The 16,606-nt window shown below is 41.3% G+C and overlaps 1 protein-coding gene across 5 annotated transcripts in view; it reads right to left on the bottom strand.

Moving 5' to 3' along the window:
• Positions 1 to 16,606, bottom strand: part of LOC139562737 (anoctamin-1-like) — a 58,705-nt gene that overhangs the window by 22,543 nt on the left and 19,556 nt on the right. For 4 of the 5 annotated variants that reach the window (XM_071380701.1, XM_071380702.1, XM_071380700.1 and 1 more), the window contains exons 3-9: positions 10,336 to 10,680; positions 5,968 to 6,066; positions 5,329 to 5,480; positions 2,849 to 2,903; positions 2,393 to 2,444; positions 2,156 to 2,211; positions 2,021 to 2,062 (exon numbers count right to left, since the gene is read on the bottom strand). In XM_071380701.1, the coding sequence (XP_071236802.1) occupies positions 2,021 to 2,062; positions 2,156 to 2,211; positions 2,393 to 2,444; positions 2,849 to 2,903; positions 5,329 to 5,480; positions 5,968 to 6,066; positions 10,336 to 10,680 (801 nt within the window). The remainder of the gene's footprint in view (positions 1 to 2,020; positions 2,063 to 2,155; positions 2,212 to 2,392; positions 2,445 to 2,848; positions 2,904 to 5,328; positions 5,481 to 5,967; positions 6,067 to 10,335; positions 10,681 to 16,606) is intronic. The other variant, XM_071380703.1, reaches the window with a different exon arrangement.

Below are 16,606 nucleotides of genomic sequence, written 5' to 3'. Positions count from 1 at the left end.
GCCTAATTGGTTTATTAATACATTTAAGTTCATAACTGTGCATTCTCCTCAAACAATAGCATGGTATTCTTCCACTGTAATGGCTACTGTAAATTGGACAACGCAGTTAGATTAACAAGAATGTAAGATTTCTGCCAATATCAGATATGTCTATGTCCTGGGAAATGTTCTTGTTACTTACAACCTCCTGCTAATCACATTAGCCTACATCAGCTCAACTATCCCGCGGGGGAACAACTGATCCTGTAGAGGTTAACATGTTAAACTCTGACCCCCTCTGGTGGCATTATCTAAATTATGCATAATAATGTATACTATTCTCATTAAGTAAAAATGGAAGAACTGTGGGAATCTGATAAAGGTGTCAGAAATAATGTTACTGGGCCTCCCGAGTGGTACAGCGGTCTAAGGCGTCACAACAGACCCGGGATCAATCCCGGGATGTGTCACAACCGGCCGTGATTGGAAGTCCTATAAGGCGCCGCACAATTGGCCCAGCATCGTCTGGGTTGGGGGAAGGTTTGGCCGGAGGGGCTTTTCTTGGCTCATCACGTTCTACCGACTCCTTGTGGTGGGCCGGGAGCCTGCAGGCTGACCTTGGTCGCCAGTCGAACTGTTGGTCGCCAGTTCTGGCTGGCTTCCGGGTTATGTGGGCGGGTTTTAAGAAGCGCGGTTTGGCGGGAGAACGCATGACTCGACCTTCGCCTCCCGAGTCCGTTGGGTAGTTGCAGCGATGAGACAAAATCGAAATTGGGGAGAAAAAGGGGGTAATAAACAAACAAAAAAAATTATAATGTGACTACTACAGGACCTGAGATACTAGACTCTGCCGCCTCAGCCATACTGACAATCTATCATCTTTACGTCCACTCCTATTGATAGAGTTTATCTCGTGATCTCGACAAAACAACTTTTATGTCATGATCATAAGATAAATAAGTTGTGATCTCGATAACGAGGGAATAATTTTTATTCCTATGTCCTCTCTGGACTTTTGTACTTAAGGGAACCACTTAAGATGTTTTATGAAACCGGGCCCAGGATCAGCATGTAGGGACAGGGTGCTGTGGTCTGCGTCGTCTGACAGGTCAAGATCATCCTTGAGCATCAAATGTTATTTAGATGACTCTTATATTGCTACTCAGTAGTCGCTAGCGTGCATCTACATGAAATTATATAAGTAAATTTCACTGTTGGTCTCATGTTGTACTCCTCTGCCTGTCAGACATGAGGTTTCACTAATAAAGTGCCATCGCTCTCAGGCAGGGAAATGGGCACCCAGGGGTCCTGCCATCAGAGTCTCACAAATATTTTTTTTTACTGAACAGTGAACTGTAGTCCCAATGGCACAGCACCAAACAGAGCTTCAGTAGGTTACCATCCTCCACCCCAATGGCTCTGTCTGTTCCCAAACAGAGCTCCCACTTTGCAAGACAAATTAGTGATGCCTGTGACTCATCATAGACCAGCGTAACACAGGACTGGAAAAACAACAAACCATGGAACAACTCATAACAACATCACCTCTAAAATGTGATCATGCCATCATCTCAAGGAGATAAGTCATTTCTGTGAAAGAGCAATCAATTTGCTCTGTGCACGGACTACAGAAGATGGGTGGGAAAAAACATACCGCTGCCATACGGCAGCTTGGAAATTCTTTAGATTTTCTTTGCTCTGGGCTTAAATCGCTTAGATTCGACCAGACTGGTTGTTGCACAATGCTTGAGGATGGTGAAAAGGGATTATGCCTGTTGCCGTGGTGACACTTTCAATACAGTGTAATTATTCTCTAAGCCAAATGGGGCTTTTCCTCTCCATCGTTGCTGAGGGCTTGCGTTTAGACAGCATTTGAATTCTGTGCTTTAACCTTTTCAATATGCTCTGTCGCTAACGACAAGACTTTCCTGTCTTCACAATAAAATGGTTTATGATAATCGCTAACAGTGACACAAATGATGGATTAGTTGGTGATTTCATTGATTGCATATTGACATGACCGATGATTTGCTCGTCTCACCTTTCTGTCATTGGCCTCCGGCCCCAGGCCGTCAACATCCCCCTGCAAGACAAGTAATGACACAATGAGTGTTGTCTGGTCACAGAGCGCTTGGCTTTGCATGGGTATTGATAATATGTGTAGTAATATACCCACATCGTGAAGAGGGTACGCAGCAGTGTAAACACCATTGCCAAGGAGACTGGTGATTCCTGTAAATGTCATTTTCAAGAGATCAAATTTACTATCAAACAGAAGGCGCACAATAGCAATACTATTCTACTTCAGCATACTAGTGGTGTCTAGAAAGATAAGACAGATGTAATTTACAACCCTAAAGGATCCACATTCATTGTAATATCCACGAGAGAGAGGGGACGTGGCTCGGCTTACCCATGGTGTATTTGGCTTTCGTGCATCTTGTACGTTTCAACACTTCATAAACCTAAATGGGTAAATAACATAAATGTAAAAATTAAAAAAACTTCCGCAATGTATTAAGATGATCTCAGGTAATAATCACATCCAAATAGGGCAGAAATCCTGTCTTGTGCAATGAATTTGTTAAGAAATGGACCTCAACTCCTGGCCATTAATGAACAACTCAAAATGCATTGATGGGCAAGTTGTTTTCAAACTTCCTGGCTATCTCCAAAGTCATTTTAGCTCAGTATTGATGTTTCTGTGGAGCGGTAAAGTTCTACACCATCTCCACTGGGAGCAACATCCGTTGATTGAGAAAGAATCCAATGGAAAGTAAATCACATGAACAAAAAAAATACGTTTACTTGTGGTGTGAAGGGCTTTTTATTGACTTGCCCATCATTCAAGCAGATCTATAGTACTTACTATTGAGGCCCTGGTTTTGCTGTCGAAGAAAGACTCTCTGTCTGAGAGATCAAACCTGTTAATACAGAAGACAGAGGAGCCTTCTGTCAGTGGTTTCTTTAAAGAGCCATGTACTCAACCGGCAGAAACTATGTTACTGTTCCGTGCAGACACATCATATCAGATTTGTAGGTACGTGGACAGCAATGTTTTTTTTTGAGGCCTAGATTACATACACATGTGTTGTCATTAGTTAGACCAGACATACAATACAAGGTGGTTACAAGGAGAATATGGTTGCAACATGTCTTGGTAGCTAGGGTTAGTCAGCAGCCTGGCCTACACAGTGTTCATTGAGAGTCAGGAGCTCAAAATAGCCTGTAACCTCTATGCCCACTCTCTTGAATAAAATCTAGCTTGTTTACTAGCCTCGCTCAAAACAAATTAAAATATGGTGCTTTTTACAATACATAATATTCTAACATCCAAACGCGGATGAATTATTCCTTGAACATCAGAGGATAAGTCTCTGTTTAAAAATAATATTGAATCGCAGTGTGGATGTCTTCCGAACAACATCTTTGTTCAGATTTTGTATCCGTTGATTTTGTATCCGTTGATTTTGGGCCTGTTGATTGCACCTCTACATTATTACCGTCATGGCACAGTGGGGCCATTAACCATGTCAAAAATGACAAAGAGCTCAAGACTGGTGAAGACTGCGGGGGTAGAAGAACAATTTCAATTCCATTTATTTCAGCTCAGCCATATCCCATTATGGGGAAATGCACCTACTGAGATGAATAATTACAGGTAGCAGCCTGTATCATTCATACATAATCACATATTCTGCACTTAAAAGCATCCAGCTCACTAATTACAATCTTTAACACTAAAACTGCTGGGCTGTGTGGGACCCCCCTTCAAGCAAATGAGCAGCCATTTTGACTGCGACATTCTTACAGTGTAATTCATATTTCATATACGCTATCGCAAAAAGTATCATTTGGTTGTGTTTATGAAGGTAACAGAATACTCTTTATTTTATTTCAAATAACAATTGCATTTTCATTTGTTTATGTTACTGTAGGCTATACAGTATGTAAAATGTTTGTTTTTTTTAAACACAAAAACGCAGGTGTTCAATCAATTTTTTTAGTGGGGTGCCTTTGTTACAGCTATGAAACAGAAAGCATACAGTACCTCCATTGAACACACTAACAGATTATTTTTATAATGACCCCCCCCCCCCCCCCAAAATACCCCAAACACCGCGCAGTCAGCAAGACGCACAATCTAATGATGAAAACATCAGTAGCCTAAACATCATCATAAGTGGGATTGATAAATAGTGAAAATCAGCACATAAGCAATAATGGCATTATAAGAAGTGTCGATATGACAGTAGTGAAAAATAGTCAATTATCTATTCGCTGGATACCATGGCGAATTTGTTTGTTTCTTTGTCATCAAAATGGAGGTAACGCATGATCTCTCTGAAGCAATCCCGTGACATGTTTTCTCAAAATAAAAGTATCCCATTCAAGTCTGACCAAAAGCTCCCCATACACACGCTCTTTCCACCGAATACTCCACGGACGTACAGGATTAAAATGAACACTTCCAGGTCATCAACAGACAGATCCCAGGCAGTGTCCTTACTCCGTAATGACATATGGTGTTGATAATCTCCATGTAGCAGTGTCATTGGCTTGTTCTATCTAAATGGTGCCATCCCTTCCACTCTCCTCTCTCACTGTTCCATTTGGTTGTGGCGGGGGAACCTACGCAGTGCACACCATTTGGGCTTTTTTTTTGCACTTAAGCATAGAAGGTGTAGGTTATTCAGGCTGCAGCTCAGAATCAGAAGAATAATCATCATGATTCATTTCTTCCCCGCCATCTGAGTCATTTTCATTCGGATCTTGTAGCATCGCTAAGGCAACATGTTCATCCATTCATCTAGGTCTTCTTGCCATTGTAAATTACGCACGCTCTCACTATGTACACTATGTACTCCCCCAATATATATATTTTTAAATGGCATGTCCTCATAAAACTGGTTATAACTCCAGTTCTGTTTGTCATATTCGGATTCTAACAACGGCAGTGTGTTATGTAGACCTATTTAGGAAAAGTCAAGGACGGAGGCGGGCAAAACTGAAAAAATGGCAGCGTAATAATTGTTTTAAAACTTATGAGCAGTCAAAATGACTGCTTTAGCGGTTCTAGTGTCAATAACGCCACAACCAGTGCTGTAATGATTTAAATAGCTATACTGTGGCATTGTACCCATCTCTTGCATTGAAAATACATTTCTTTCCGATTGCAATAAACATTTCAAGCCACTTTGAATTTCTCACATGCATAGAACTGGGAGTACACCCATTAACCTTTGAGCTCTGCATCGTTGATCACTTGTCAGAATGCACTTAATGTTCAATGATGAGACTAAACCCCTGAACCAATGCCACAGGTCTCAGTGCTACTACTATACTCACAGGTGCTGCTTTTCCCTGGAGAAAGGGTGGGAGAGATGCTTCACATTTTGGGCTCTATTCGGCTCCACTTTAGGATGAAGTGGTGCAGTCACTTTGCGGATGAACAGATTGATCCTCTCCACCACATTACTTCCCTGATTGACCTCGTACACCTGAAGGGAAAGGGAAAACAGGAAGAAAACACGTTGAGAAATGAGTGCATGAAAGGCTATCAGTTACATTATTCTTGTTTGTTTGAACAATTTAGTCATTTAACAGACCCTCTTATCCAGAGCGACTTACAATTAGTGCCTTCATCTTATGATAGCTAGGTGAGACAACAAGCCATCACAATCGTATCAAGGACATGTTCCCTCAACAATGTGTTTATCAGCAACGTCAGTGCGAGTAGAAAAAGACAAGTCCATTTTTTATTTTTTGGGGGGAGAGGGGTGGGGAGGGTAGCGCCGGGGCGCTGTGAGAGTTATTTAGACATTTCAGAAGTTGTGCAGGGACTCTGCTGTCCTGACTTTAGGGGGAAGCCTGTTCGAGCATTGGGGTGCTAAGAGAGGGAAGAACTTTGACTGGCCTGAGCGGGAGCTGCCTTCCCATAGAAACTGACCAGTGATCTACAGTGATCCATCTAAAGGCAGGCCATACCTTTTTGGTGGGCATCTTGAGCTTCATGAATTCTGCCTCCCGACAGAGCACATTCCAGGGAGCATGGATCTTCAGGAAGCCAATTCCTGGGATTTTGTTCTGGAAAACAGAGAACGTGATGTTGAATAAAATAATAATAATAAGGCAAAAGGCTTTCATGGATATTTTAATGTGTGACGAAATAAGTTTCCCCTGTTTTATCTGCGTGATATATGTGTCCCTAGAATGAAGCTACTGTCACATCTATAAGGACTAATCAGTCTCTCCAAGGTAAAGCACAGCAATGATACTGCAGCATTGTAACTGAAAAAAAAGTCGCAATGCTACAATAGCAAGGATTGTTGTTGGTTTGAGTCAGCCAAAGGCTGTATCCACTTGAATAGAAAACCATGTCTCATAGTCTAATATATTCCGGATAAAAGTTCTCTCTCCACAATCTCCTCTATCAAAAACAACAGTGGTTATGTAAGTCCCTCTCGTATGCTCCTGACCTACATCCTCACACCTCCCAGCCCACTTCAGGGTCCTGGCCCTGTCTGTTGAGAACACTGTGGCAGACTACACTTTCCACAGCAATATCAAGCAGAAAAGATCCTGCCAATTCTATTTTGGGGCTTTGGTTCGATTATCCACAAACAACCCTCATTCATGGACAAAGTAAATTAATAAAATAAAACGGGGAGGGTTGTTCCGACTTACTCAACAAAGCATACAGATGTTGTCAATAAGTATGAAATCCTTTTGAATTTGCCTTAATATCACTCAAAACAAATCTTCTCCCATGTGAGCAACAATCACTAAATGGTAAGAGACCTCTTCATGCATGCAATGGGAACCCAACTCCCACAGAACCACATGTCTCCTACCATTTTTCAGCAAAATCTCACGTAACAGACATTACAAAACACACATCAACGATAAAAGATAGAACAGTAAACACATGTCAAATCTTTACTTAAGTGATTTCTGTACTGGTTTGCAAAATGGAGTGGTTACGAACTAGGCCTTACCATTACTCTTTCATACAGGGAAGTTTCCCATGGTTTTGAAATCCCAAATATGTTTTATGCTGTATACTGTAGGTATTTCAATCTGAATGGGAGACACAATGGCTGCAGTCCAAACACATAAAAGATACACCCTCGTCCACTTACCATCGCCTTGTGCTCTTTGGGGAATCCCCGTTGCCATCTTGGAGGGTGGGTCAAATGATTAGCCAAGCAAGGGAAGTTTGCAACGTAAGCCCCTCAGCCCTCGTTTTTAGTAGGCTTTGCGAGTGTACAATTATGTTCACTCCGGGGCCTGAAACTCCCCATATGTCACGCCCTGATCTGTTTCGCCCATCTTCCCCATTATCCCCTGTGTATTTATACCTGTGTTCTCTGTTTGTCTGTTGCCAGTTCGTTTTGTTCGTAGAACCTACCAGCGTTTTGTTTTCCCTGCTCCTGCCTGTTTTCCTGCTCCTGTTGTCTAGTTTCCCGGATCTGACCGTTCTGCCTGCCCTGACCCTGAGCCCGCCTGCTGTCCTGTACGTTACACACTCTCTGGATTATTGACCCGTGCCTGCCTTGACCTGTCGTTTGCCTGCCCCTGTTCAAGGAATAAACTTTTGTTTTCATCACTTTTCTTCACTGTCTGCACCTGGGTCATACCTTGTGATACCATAATTCAATTCGCAACGATTGTACATCCGCTAAGAAAAGTCAGCGAAAACTCAATGGAGAAGTCAACATACAAGTGTAAGTAAAAACAAAAGCAAATAAGTTAGAAATTGTGTTACTAATGCACATGATGGCAAAAACACGTCTAATAAAAGGTAAATATGGCTTTTTTTAAATATCTTTTGGAAGTTCCATCTAGGCAGGCTAGCTAGTTAGTTAGCTAATTAATTTACTAGCCATCATTCAGTAGGCGTATATTAATAATCAATTATTTAATATACAGTTGAAGTCGGAAGTTTACATACACTTAGGTTGGAGTCATTAAAACTCGTTTTTCAACCACTCCACAAATTTCTTGTTAACAAACTATAGTTTTGGTAAGTCAGTTAGGACATCTACTTTGTGCATGACCCAAGTCATTTTTCCTACAATTGTTTACAGACAGTTTATTTCACTTATAATTCACTGTATCACAATTTCAGTGGGTCAGAAGTTTACATACACTAAGTTGACTGTGCCTTTAAACAGCTTGGAAAATTCACGAAAATTATGTCATGGCTTTAGAAGCTTCTGATATGCTAATTTACATAATTCGAGTCAATTGGAGGTGTACCTATGGATGTATTTCACGGCTTACTTTCAAACTCAGTGCCTCTTAGCTTGACATCATGGAAAAATCTAAAGAAATCAGCCAAGACCTAAAGAATTTTTTGTAGACCTCCACAACTCTGGTTCATCCTTGGGAGCAATTTCCAAACGCCTGAAGGTACCACGTTCATCTGTACAAACAATAGTACGCAAGTATAAACACCATGGGACCACGCAGCCGTCATACATCTCAGGAAGGAGACGCGTTCTGTCTCCTAGAGATGAACGTACTTTGGTGCGATAAGTGCAAATCAATCCCAGAACAACAGCAAAAGACCTTGTGAAGATGCTGGAGAAAACAGGTACAAAAGTATCAATATCCACAGTAAAACAAGTCCTATATCGACACAGCAAGGAAGAAGCCACTGCTCCAAAACCACCATAAAAAAGCCAGACTACAGTTTGCAACTGCACATGCGGACAAAGATCATACTTTTTGGAGAAATGTCCTCTGGTCTGATGAAACAAAAATAGAACGGTTTGGCCATAATGACCATCGTTATGTTTGGAGGAAAAAGGGGGAGGCTTTGAAGCCAAAGAACACCATCCCAACCGTGAAGCACGGGGGTGGCAGTATAATGTTGTGGGGGTGCTTTGCTGCAGGAGGGACTGGTGCACTTCACAAAATAGATGGCATCATGAGGCAGGAAAAGGTATTGGAGTGGCTATCAAAAGCCCTGACCTCAATCCTATAGAAAATTTGTGGGCAGAACTGAAAAAGCGTGTGCGAGCAAGGAGGCATACAAACCTGACTCAGTTACACCAGCTCTGTCAGGAGGAATGGGCCAAAATTCACCCAACTTATTATGGGAAGCTTGTGGAAGGATACCCAAATCGTTTGACCCAAGTTAAACAATTTAAAGGCAATGCTACAAAATACTAATTGAGTGTATATAAACTTCTGACCCACTGGGAATGTGATGAAAGAAATAAAAGCTGAAATAAATCATTCTCTCTACTATTATTTCACATTCTTAAAATAAAGTGGTGATACTAACTGACCTAAAACAGGGAATTTGTACTAGGATTAAATGTCAGGAATTGTGAAAAAGTGAGTTTAAATGTATTTGGCTAAGGTGTATGTAAACTTCCGACTTCAAGTGTAGGTAGACATGCACTCATAATTGACTGTAGCCCATATAAAGTACCCACAAGCTACCGGTGGCTGAAAACACAATCATCACGGGATGAACAAGTGATGAATTTCCGGCCAAGGGTGGTCCATTTAAAAATCATTCCTTCCTCCCTTGCCCCTTGCCCTGCAAGTGTATACTCGTCAGACGTCATGATACGTAATCAGAAGTGTTCACTTAATTTAAGGACTGAGGGGATAGGGTGAGTCTTTAAAGTGTTTGGTCCGCAGACAATTTATCTTGGGTCTTGATCAATGTAACAATTTATGATAAATGAGTAATGATTAATAGGTCAATAGCCACTCTAGAGTGTATATAATAACCTATGATATTAGGCCTTCTTTTGCTTGTAAGGCTGAAAATAATTACTCCCATTGTAGAGAAAATCTATTGCACACGCTGCCCTTTCTTATCAGATCTATATTTGATGAAAGCTGTTCATTTGATAAAGATCAATAATGTGACGAATGCAGGTCAATTGTAGATTTGAAAAATCATATCTGATCACAGTAAACCCTCAACGCAAGAGGAAGTTCAATGTGCTTTGTTCCAGTATGAAGTAGATACATGATACAATCGCTACATGAACACTAGATGGACAAATGTCAACCAGTCAATATAAGGAGGAATGGAGAATTAAGTCGCATTCAATGGAACAACATGACCTCAAAGACAATATCTGAACATTGATTGCCAAGATGTGAAAGAATGCAGCTACAAGCAAGCATCTAGTCTAAATGCACAACCACACCAGGGCTTGAATATTACGCCAGATTCTACTACAAAATAGGTTGCTCAACATTTTTGGTATCATTTTAGGTTAGGCAGTCTAATTGCTAGGTTATTCCAAAAAGACCTTGAGATGTTCTACTGTTGAGGTTTTCAAACGTGTGGGGAAAACACACAGTCCAAGGCCACTAACTCACCCCCTCATCCTTCTCTAGCTCCAGGCCCATCTCTCGAAGGTTATCCTCAAACTCAGTCTGGCGGAAGCGCTTGTCATCCTCATGGTAGTCAAGCCGATGCTTGTGGGCAGCAACCTCAGGGTCTTCTTTGGGTGGTGGCGTGTCCCGACCTCTCATCATGCTCAGACTGCGGCGCAGGCTCCTGAGGATGCGGTAATCCCCGAAGTGGGATGTCTTGCGACGAAAACTCTGGGGTTTCTGGATATGATATGTGAGAACATAGTCCACCCGCCGCTGGCCATCCTGGAATGTAGGCCCCTGTTTTGGGCCTGAGGCTGCCTCATCTGACTTGAGGGAGTTCAAGGGCTGAGAAGAGAGAGAGGGGGATTATAGTTTTAATGGAGACATGTTGGCAGATCATGAGGAGAAGGCATGTGTCATTCTAGCCTGTGAGAGTTTGTTGTGTGTACATTTGTTTATCTTTTAAATTACAATAGCTTAAGCCTTGTGGACAGTCAAATCCCCTCCACCGTGATAAATCAGTGCACTCAACCACATCTCTGCTACTGCCTTCTTCAAGGAGTGGGAATTTATTTATTTATACTAATTTTGTACAGATTAAATGCTGCCCCTCAAAAGATGACAAAATAAACTTTGCACCCTGCAACACATTACGTTAGACTTTCTCATAACACTGTCCTAATCCAACTCATGAAGACATACTGTACCTGAAGACCAGTGACCAAATCAATTATACGCTACTTGACAGTACGACTCACAGTACGACTCATATGGTAACAAAGTGACTCTGGTGTTTGTCTTCGCCTGTGACCTAAAAACATTTTTGCTTCATTGTCCTTGAATACATTATTTGTTAGTGTGAAATGTTCGAGTGAAATTAGATTTGGCAGCAAATTGAAGTAAGGCTTTAAATTAAATGGAACGTTTAAAAAAAAAATATATATATAGTGCCAGTCAAAAGTTTGGACACACCTACTCATTCAAGGGTTTTTCTTTATTTTGACTCTTTTGTAGAATAATAGTGAAGACATTAAAACTATGACATGGTCCCGTGTGGTCCCGTGTGGCTCAGTTGGTAGAGCATGGCGCTTGCAACGCCAGGGTTGTGGGTTCATTCCCCACGGGGGGACCAGGATGAATATGTATGAACTTTCCAATTTGTAAGTCGCTCTGGATAAGAGCGTCTGCTAAATGACTTAAATGTAAATGACATAGCATATATGGAGTCATGTAGTAACCAAAATATATTTTCAATTTTAGATTCTTCAAAGTAGCCACCCTTTGCCTTGATGACAGCTTTGCACACTCTTAGCATTCTCTCAACCAGATTAAACTGGAATGCTTTTCCAACAATCTTGAAGGAGTTCCCACATATGCTGACTACTTGTTGGCTACTTTTTCTTCACTCTACGGTCCAACTCATCCCAAACCATCTCAATTGGGTTGAGGTCGGGTGATTGTGAAGGCCAGGTCATCTGTTGCAGCACTCCATCACTCTCCTTCTTGGTAAAATAGCCCTTACACAGCCTGGAAGAAGGTTGGGTCATTGTCCTGGTGAAAAACAAATGATAGCCCCACTAAGCGCAAACCAGATCGGATGGCGTATCGCTGCAGAATGCTGTGGTAGCCATGCTGGGTAAGTGTGCCTTGAATTCTAAATAAATCACAGACAGTGTCACCAGCAAAGCACCCCCACACCGTCACACCTCCTCCTCCATGCTTCACGGTGGGAACCACACATGCGGAGATCATCCGTTCACCTACTCGGCGTCTCACAAAGACACGGCGGTTGGAACCAAAAATCTCAAATTTGGACTCATCAGGCCAAAGGACAGATTTCCACCGGTCTAATGTCCATTGCTCGTGTTTCTTGGCCAAAGCAAGTCTCTTCTTCTTATTGGTGTCCTTTAGTAGTGGTTTCTTTGCAGCAGTCTGATCACGAAGGCCTGATTCATGCAGTCTCCTCTGAACAGTTGATGTTGTGATGTGTCTGTTACTTGAACTCTGTGAAGCATTTATTTGCGATGCAATTTCTGAGCCTGGTAACTCTAATCAGCGTATCCTCTGCAGCAGAGGTAACTCTGGGTCTTCCTTTCCTGTGGCAGTCCTCATGAAAGCTAGTTTCATCATAGCACTTGATGGTTTTTGTGGCTGCACTTGAAGAAACTTTCAAAGTTCTTGAGATTTTCTGGATTGACTGACCTTCATGTCTTAAAGTAATGATGGACTGTCGTTTCTCTTTGCTTATTTGAGCTGTTCTTGCCATAATATGGACTTGGTCTTTTACCAGAGAGGGATATCTTCTGCATACCAACCCTACCTTGTCAACACAACTGATTGGCTCGCATTAAGAAGGAAAGAAATCCCACATATTAACTTTTAACAAGGCACACCTGTTAATTGAAATGCATTCCAGGTGACTACCTCATGAAGCTGGTTGAGAGAATGCCAAGAGTGTGCAAAGCTGTCATCAAGGCAAAGGGTGTGTAATGACTGTACTGTGAGGAACCAGATGGGTCGGATCAGCTTTTCAGTGGATGACTTCGGCCAGACCCTCTCACCCACAGAAGGGGAGAAGGGAGCTGGTGGAGGGTTGACAGTTCACACCCTATTGTAAAATCAGGGATAAGAACTTTCAGCTATCTCCCTCTCCAAAATCACACAGGAATGTGCCTTTGTTTTCACAGACATTTCCCGCCCGAAACTCTAACACGTTCTAATGCAAATACTGTAACAATATTTCTAACATAGAATGTGGGGAATGGTCAGAGGCGATCGAAAGAATAATAATGTAATTTCGGTTGTTATTTTGTGATGTCATAAAAAAATTATAAAGGAAATACTGTAACTTGAAAAGTATACACACTACATGTACGAAGTCTACATCCGCCCCGTTGTGTATGAAATATGACAAATTATGAAAGTGTTTTTGTTGACCTTTTCATACTGGAGTTCCAAATATCTCTAATATCTCTTTTATGCATGTGATGTCAGAATGCGCTCACTATTCAAAAATGTGATTGTTACGCAACAGGACAGTTAATTCCCGCTGCTCTCAAACTAAGGCACGCTGCCTGTTTTTATTTATAGATTGTTTCAACTTGTCAATTTCAAATTATTTTCGAACAAGTCTTTATTTTCTAACAACAGTTTGAATTGAGGTGTGTTCCGCCTCCTTATTAATTCACATAAAAGTAGGCCATTTCACCTTTGCGGACGATAACTTTTTGGGCATTACTGACCCGGATAAACTTCCCTAAGCACCAATTGTTTCTGCAAATCAAGTCTACAGAAATTTGCACGTCTCCAGTCAAAACAGGACCTGCACACACGTGTTCACATTTTCCATCTGGTGCCCGCATCACATTCATTGTTGTTTTCATTACTACATGATAATACATTTGGAAATGTGTGCGTTCATATCAAAGTAAGTGCCTTATTACGTTATAATAGTTTCTGTATGTCGTGTTATGTCGTTTCTACTGTAGCTCACTGTATGTATGGAGTATAATATATTTGTGTGTAATCCTTATAACCGCGGACACACGAGGTAACGTTATTAATTTCATATAACCTTTATGGTGTTATATTCAATCGTGCTTATCCAACTAGCTACATTCTTCTATTAGCTCTGTAAAACAATGCTAATTGCGTCAGAGAAGTATTAGCTTTGGGTTGTATTTTGAAGCTACCCTGGCCTTATGACCATGGTTTGTTTTCATTCAGCCTATTTAGCATAGCTCTGTTCTGCCCTGCCCTGCCCTTGTGGAGCAGATTCTTACTGTTATAACTCATATTTGTGATTTTGTCAATGCAATATGTTATTTTTATAGCAGTGTTATTATGTTGCTTCTTTGTAATATTGTTTTATTGCTATATCCTGATATTGTATTCTAATTAGTAATAATTCCTCTTTACTCTGTACTTTCAGAAACCACACACACAAACAGTATTGTCAATATCATAACTGGAAGTGGACATCTTTCGAGTGGAAGACTGAGGACAGCTTTTGTATGATATGTAGACTATGTCCTGGACAAATCCTGTCTTCACGTCGCACATGACAAAGAACTTGACCCCAAACCTGTGCCTTTTGGAGGGAATATATTGATGGAACGCCAGCTGACCCTTCCATAACATCAGGGACTCATCAATGCATAGGTCCTTCTATTGCACAAAGACCCGACCAAATGCTGATGTCAGGCTGATAAGAACATTTGCTATTTTGTGTAACGGGTCATACGGGTCATTTAGGTTGGCATTAGCATTGTTGACAAAATGCAGGCATCGCAGCAGAACTAGGAAGCGGTCTTTCGAAAAGAGGTTGGCAAAGACGGGAGTTACAAACATAGGATCTGTGCTCCAGTATTATCTTAGGGAGTTCTTCTTTACTATTTCCATGAGAAGGACTGTCACCAGGAAGGTATATATTTCACTAGTTGTGGTTGTCACCCATTTAGTGAGTTTCCCCCTCACACCTGGCTCTCTCTTCTCCTGTAGCTCCAAGGCATAGCAATTGGTCTCCTCTACTATGTCTCCCAACAGCTTCTCTGTCAGAAACAGCTTGAAGCACTGCCTCAGGGGGAATGGAAAGGGGCTTTGCACTCCAGACTGGGACTCATCAAAGCAAACAGCAGGGCCAGGAGGGGTGAAATGGCTGGCGGCCTTCCAGCTACCACAGAACTCCTGTACTGCATCCACTGTCAGTCTGCCTTCATCACCACCAGCATCTTCAAAAGGACCTGGGACTTTGTCAGTGGACAAGGGGTCCTCAGATTTAGGGTTCTCAATGGCTACAAGGTTGAGGGCAGCTCCTCACTGTCACTATCAGAATCTGATTCCTGACTTTCATACTCAGACTCATTGTCAGAATTTATAAAAATCTCTGGAATTTCCCCAGTTGTGAGTTGTCTCCTTTTGAGAGACATTAGTAATGCTACAGCTTATCTCACTATCTACTTACATAAACAACAACACTGAATGTCTCAGAGTGGGAGTGAGAGGTTACGTGATTTACTGCCGGCACGCGCCACTTATATCAATACATCACTATCACAAAATGTTTGATGTGGTAATTATTTATTAATTTACTGTTTTATTCACGTTTTCAAGTACTGGTGACAAATCATGCATTCTGATTCTTACATAGATTGTAATGGACACATATTATGTGTGTAACATACTTTTTTGAAGGTTGCACTGATTATGATGAGCTAAGCTAATTCCAGCTATGTGTGGAGCCATGTTTGTTGACATACAATGAATTCTGGGTTTCACGTAAACGTCTGTCGGACCAAAGCTGCTATAACAAAATGAGGTGAGGGAGGGTTCACTCAGTTTTCAAGTAAACTTCCGGAAGTGAAAGATGTGATGTGAAAAATGGTAGACAACACACCCTCTTCAACATGCATACTATAGACAAAACTAATCTTGTCTCCTCAAATTATCTTTAGTTGATGCGAAAAAACAAACATGGGGGCTCGCACATCGTCGGATTACTTTCGATTTCTAGAAAGTGTTTTACTCAATTATTTCTATCAATGGTGAGCTCACCCCGTGATGTGATTAATTATAAATAGTAATTGCTATTAGCTAATTCATATTGTAGTTTCTGTCAACCGAGAGTTATAAAAATATGACCGCTTGTGTAACCTCAATCTATCCTCATTTAGCACTAGGACAAATGTAGTCTACATTTTCTGGTTTGGATGATTGTGTTATGCTGTAGCTACTGTGAATGTCTGAACATTGCATCCAAAACTGGTCAAATTCTGGTCAAATAAGGACTGTGTTTGTGCAAAATGTTTCTGTGAAAAAACAGTGTGGCCAGCTCAAATGCTGATTGTTGCGTCAATCGAAACTGGACGTTCTAAATAAGCGTTCTAATCAGACCGGTTTGAGCGTACGCTACAGGGACCACTGTAGAATGATCACACAAGTTTGTTGGTATGTATGAAAAGGTTAAGAGATGGATGTGATCTTAGAAACTATAACCAAATTGAGATGGTTTGGGATGAGTCGGGAACGCAGAGTGAAGGAGAGGCAGCCAACAAGTGCTCAGCATATGTGGGAACTCCTTCAAGACCGTTGGAAAAGCATTCCAGGTGAAGCTGGTTGAGAGAATGTCAAGAGTGTGCAAAGCTGTCATCAAGGCAAAGGGTGGATATTTGAAGAATCTCAAATGTAAAATAAATGTTGATTTGTTTAACACTAATTTGGTTACTACATGATTCCATGTTTTATTTCATAGTTTTGATGTCTTCACTATTAT

Source organism: Salvelinus alpinus, chromosome 33 (genome assembly GCF_045679555.1).
Source record: "Salvelinus alpinus chromosome 33, SLU_Salpinus.1, whole genome shotgun sequence".
NCBI lineage: Eukaryota > Metazoa > Chordata > Actinopteri > Salmoniformes > Salmonidae > Salvelinus > Salvelinus alpinus.
The sequence above is the reverse complement of the archived record's forward strand: the minus strand, read 5'-3'. Positions and strand labels throughout refer to the sequence as shown.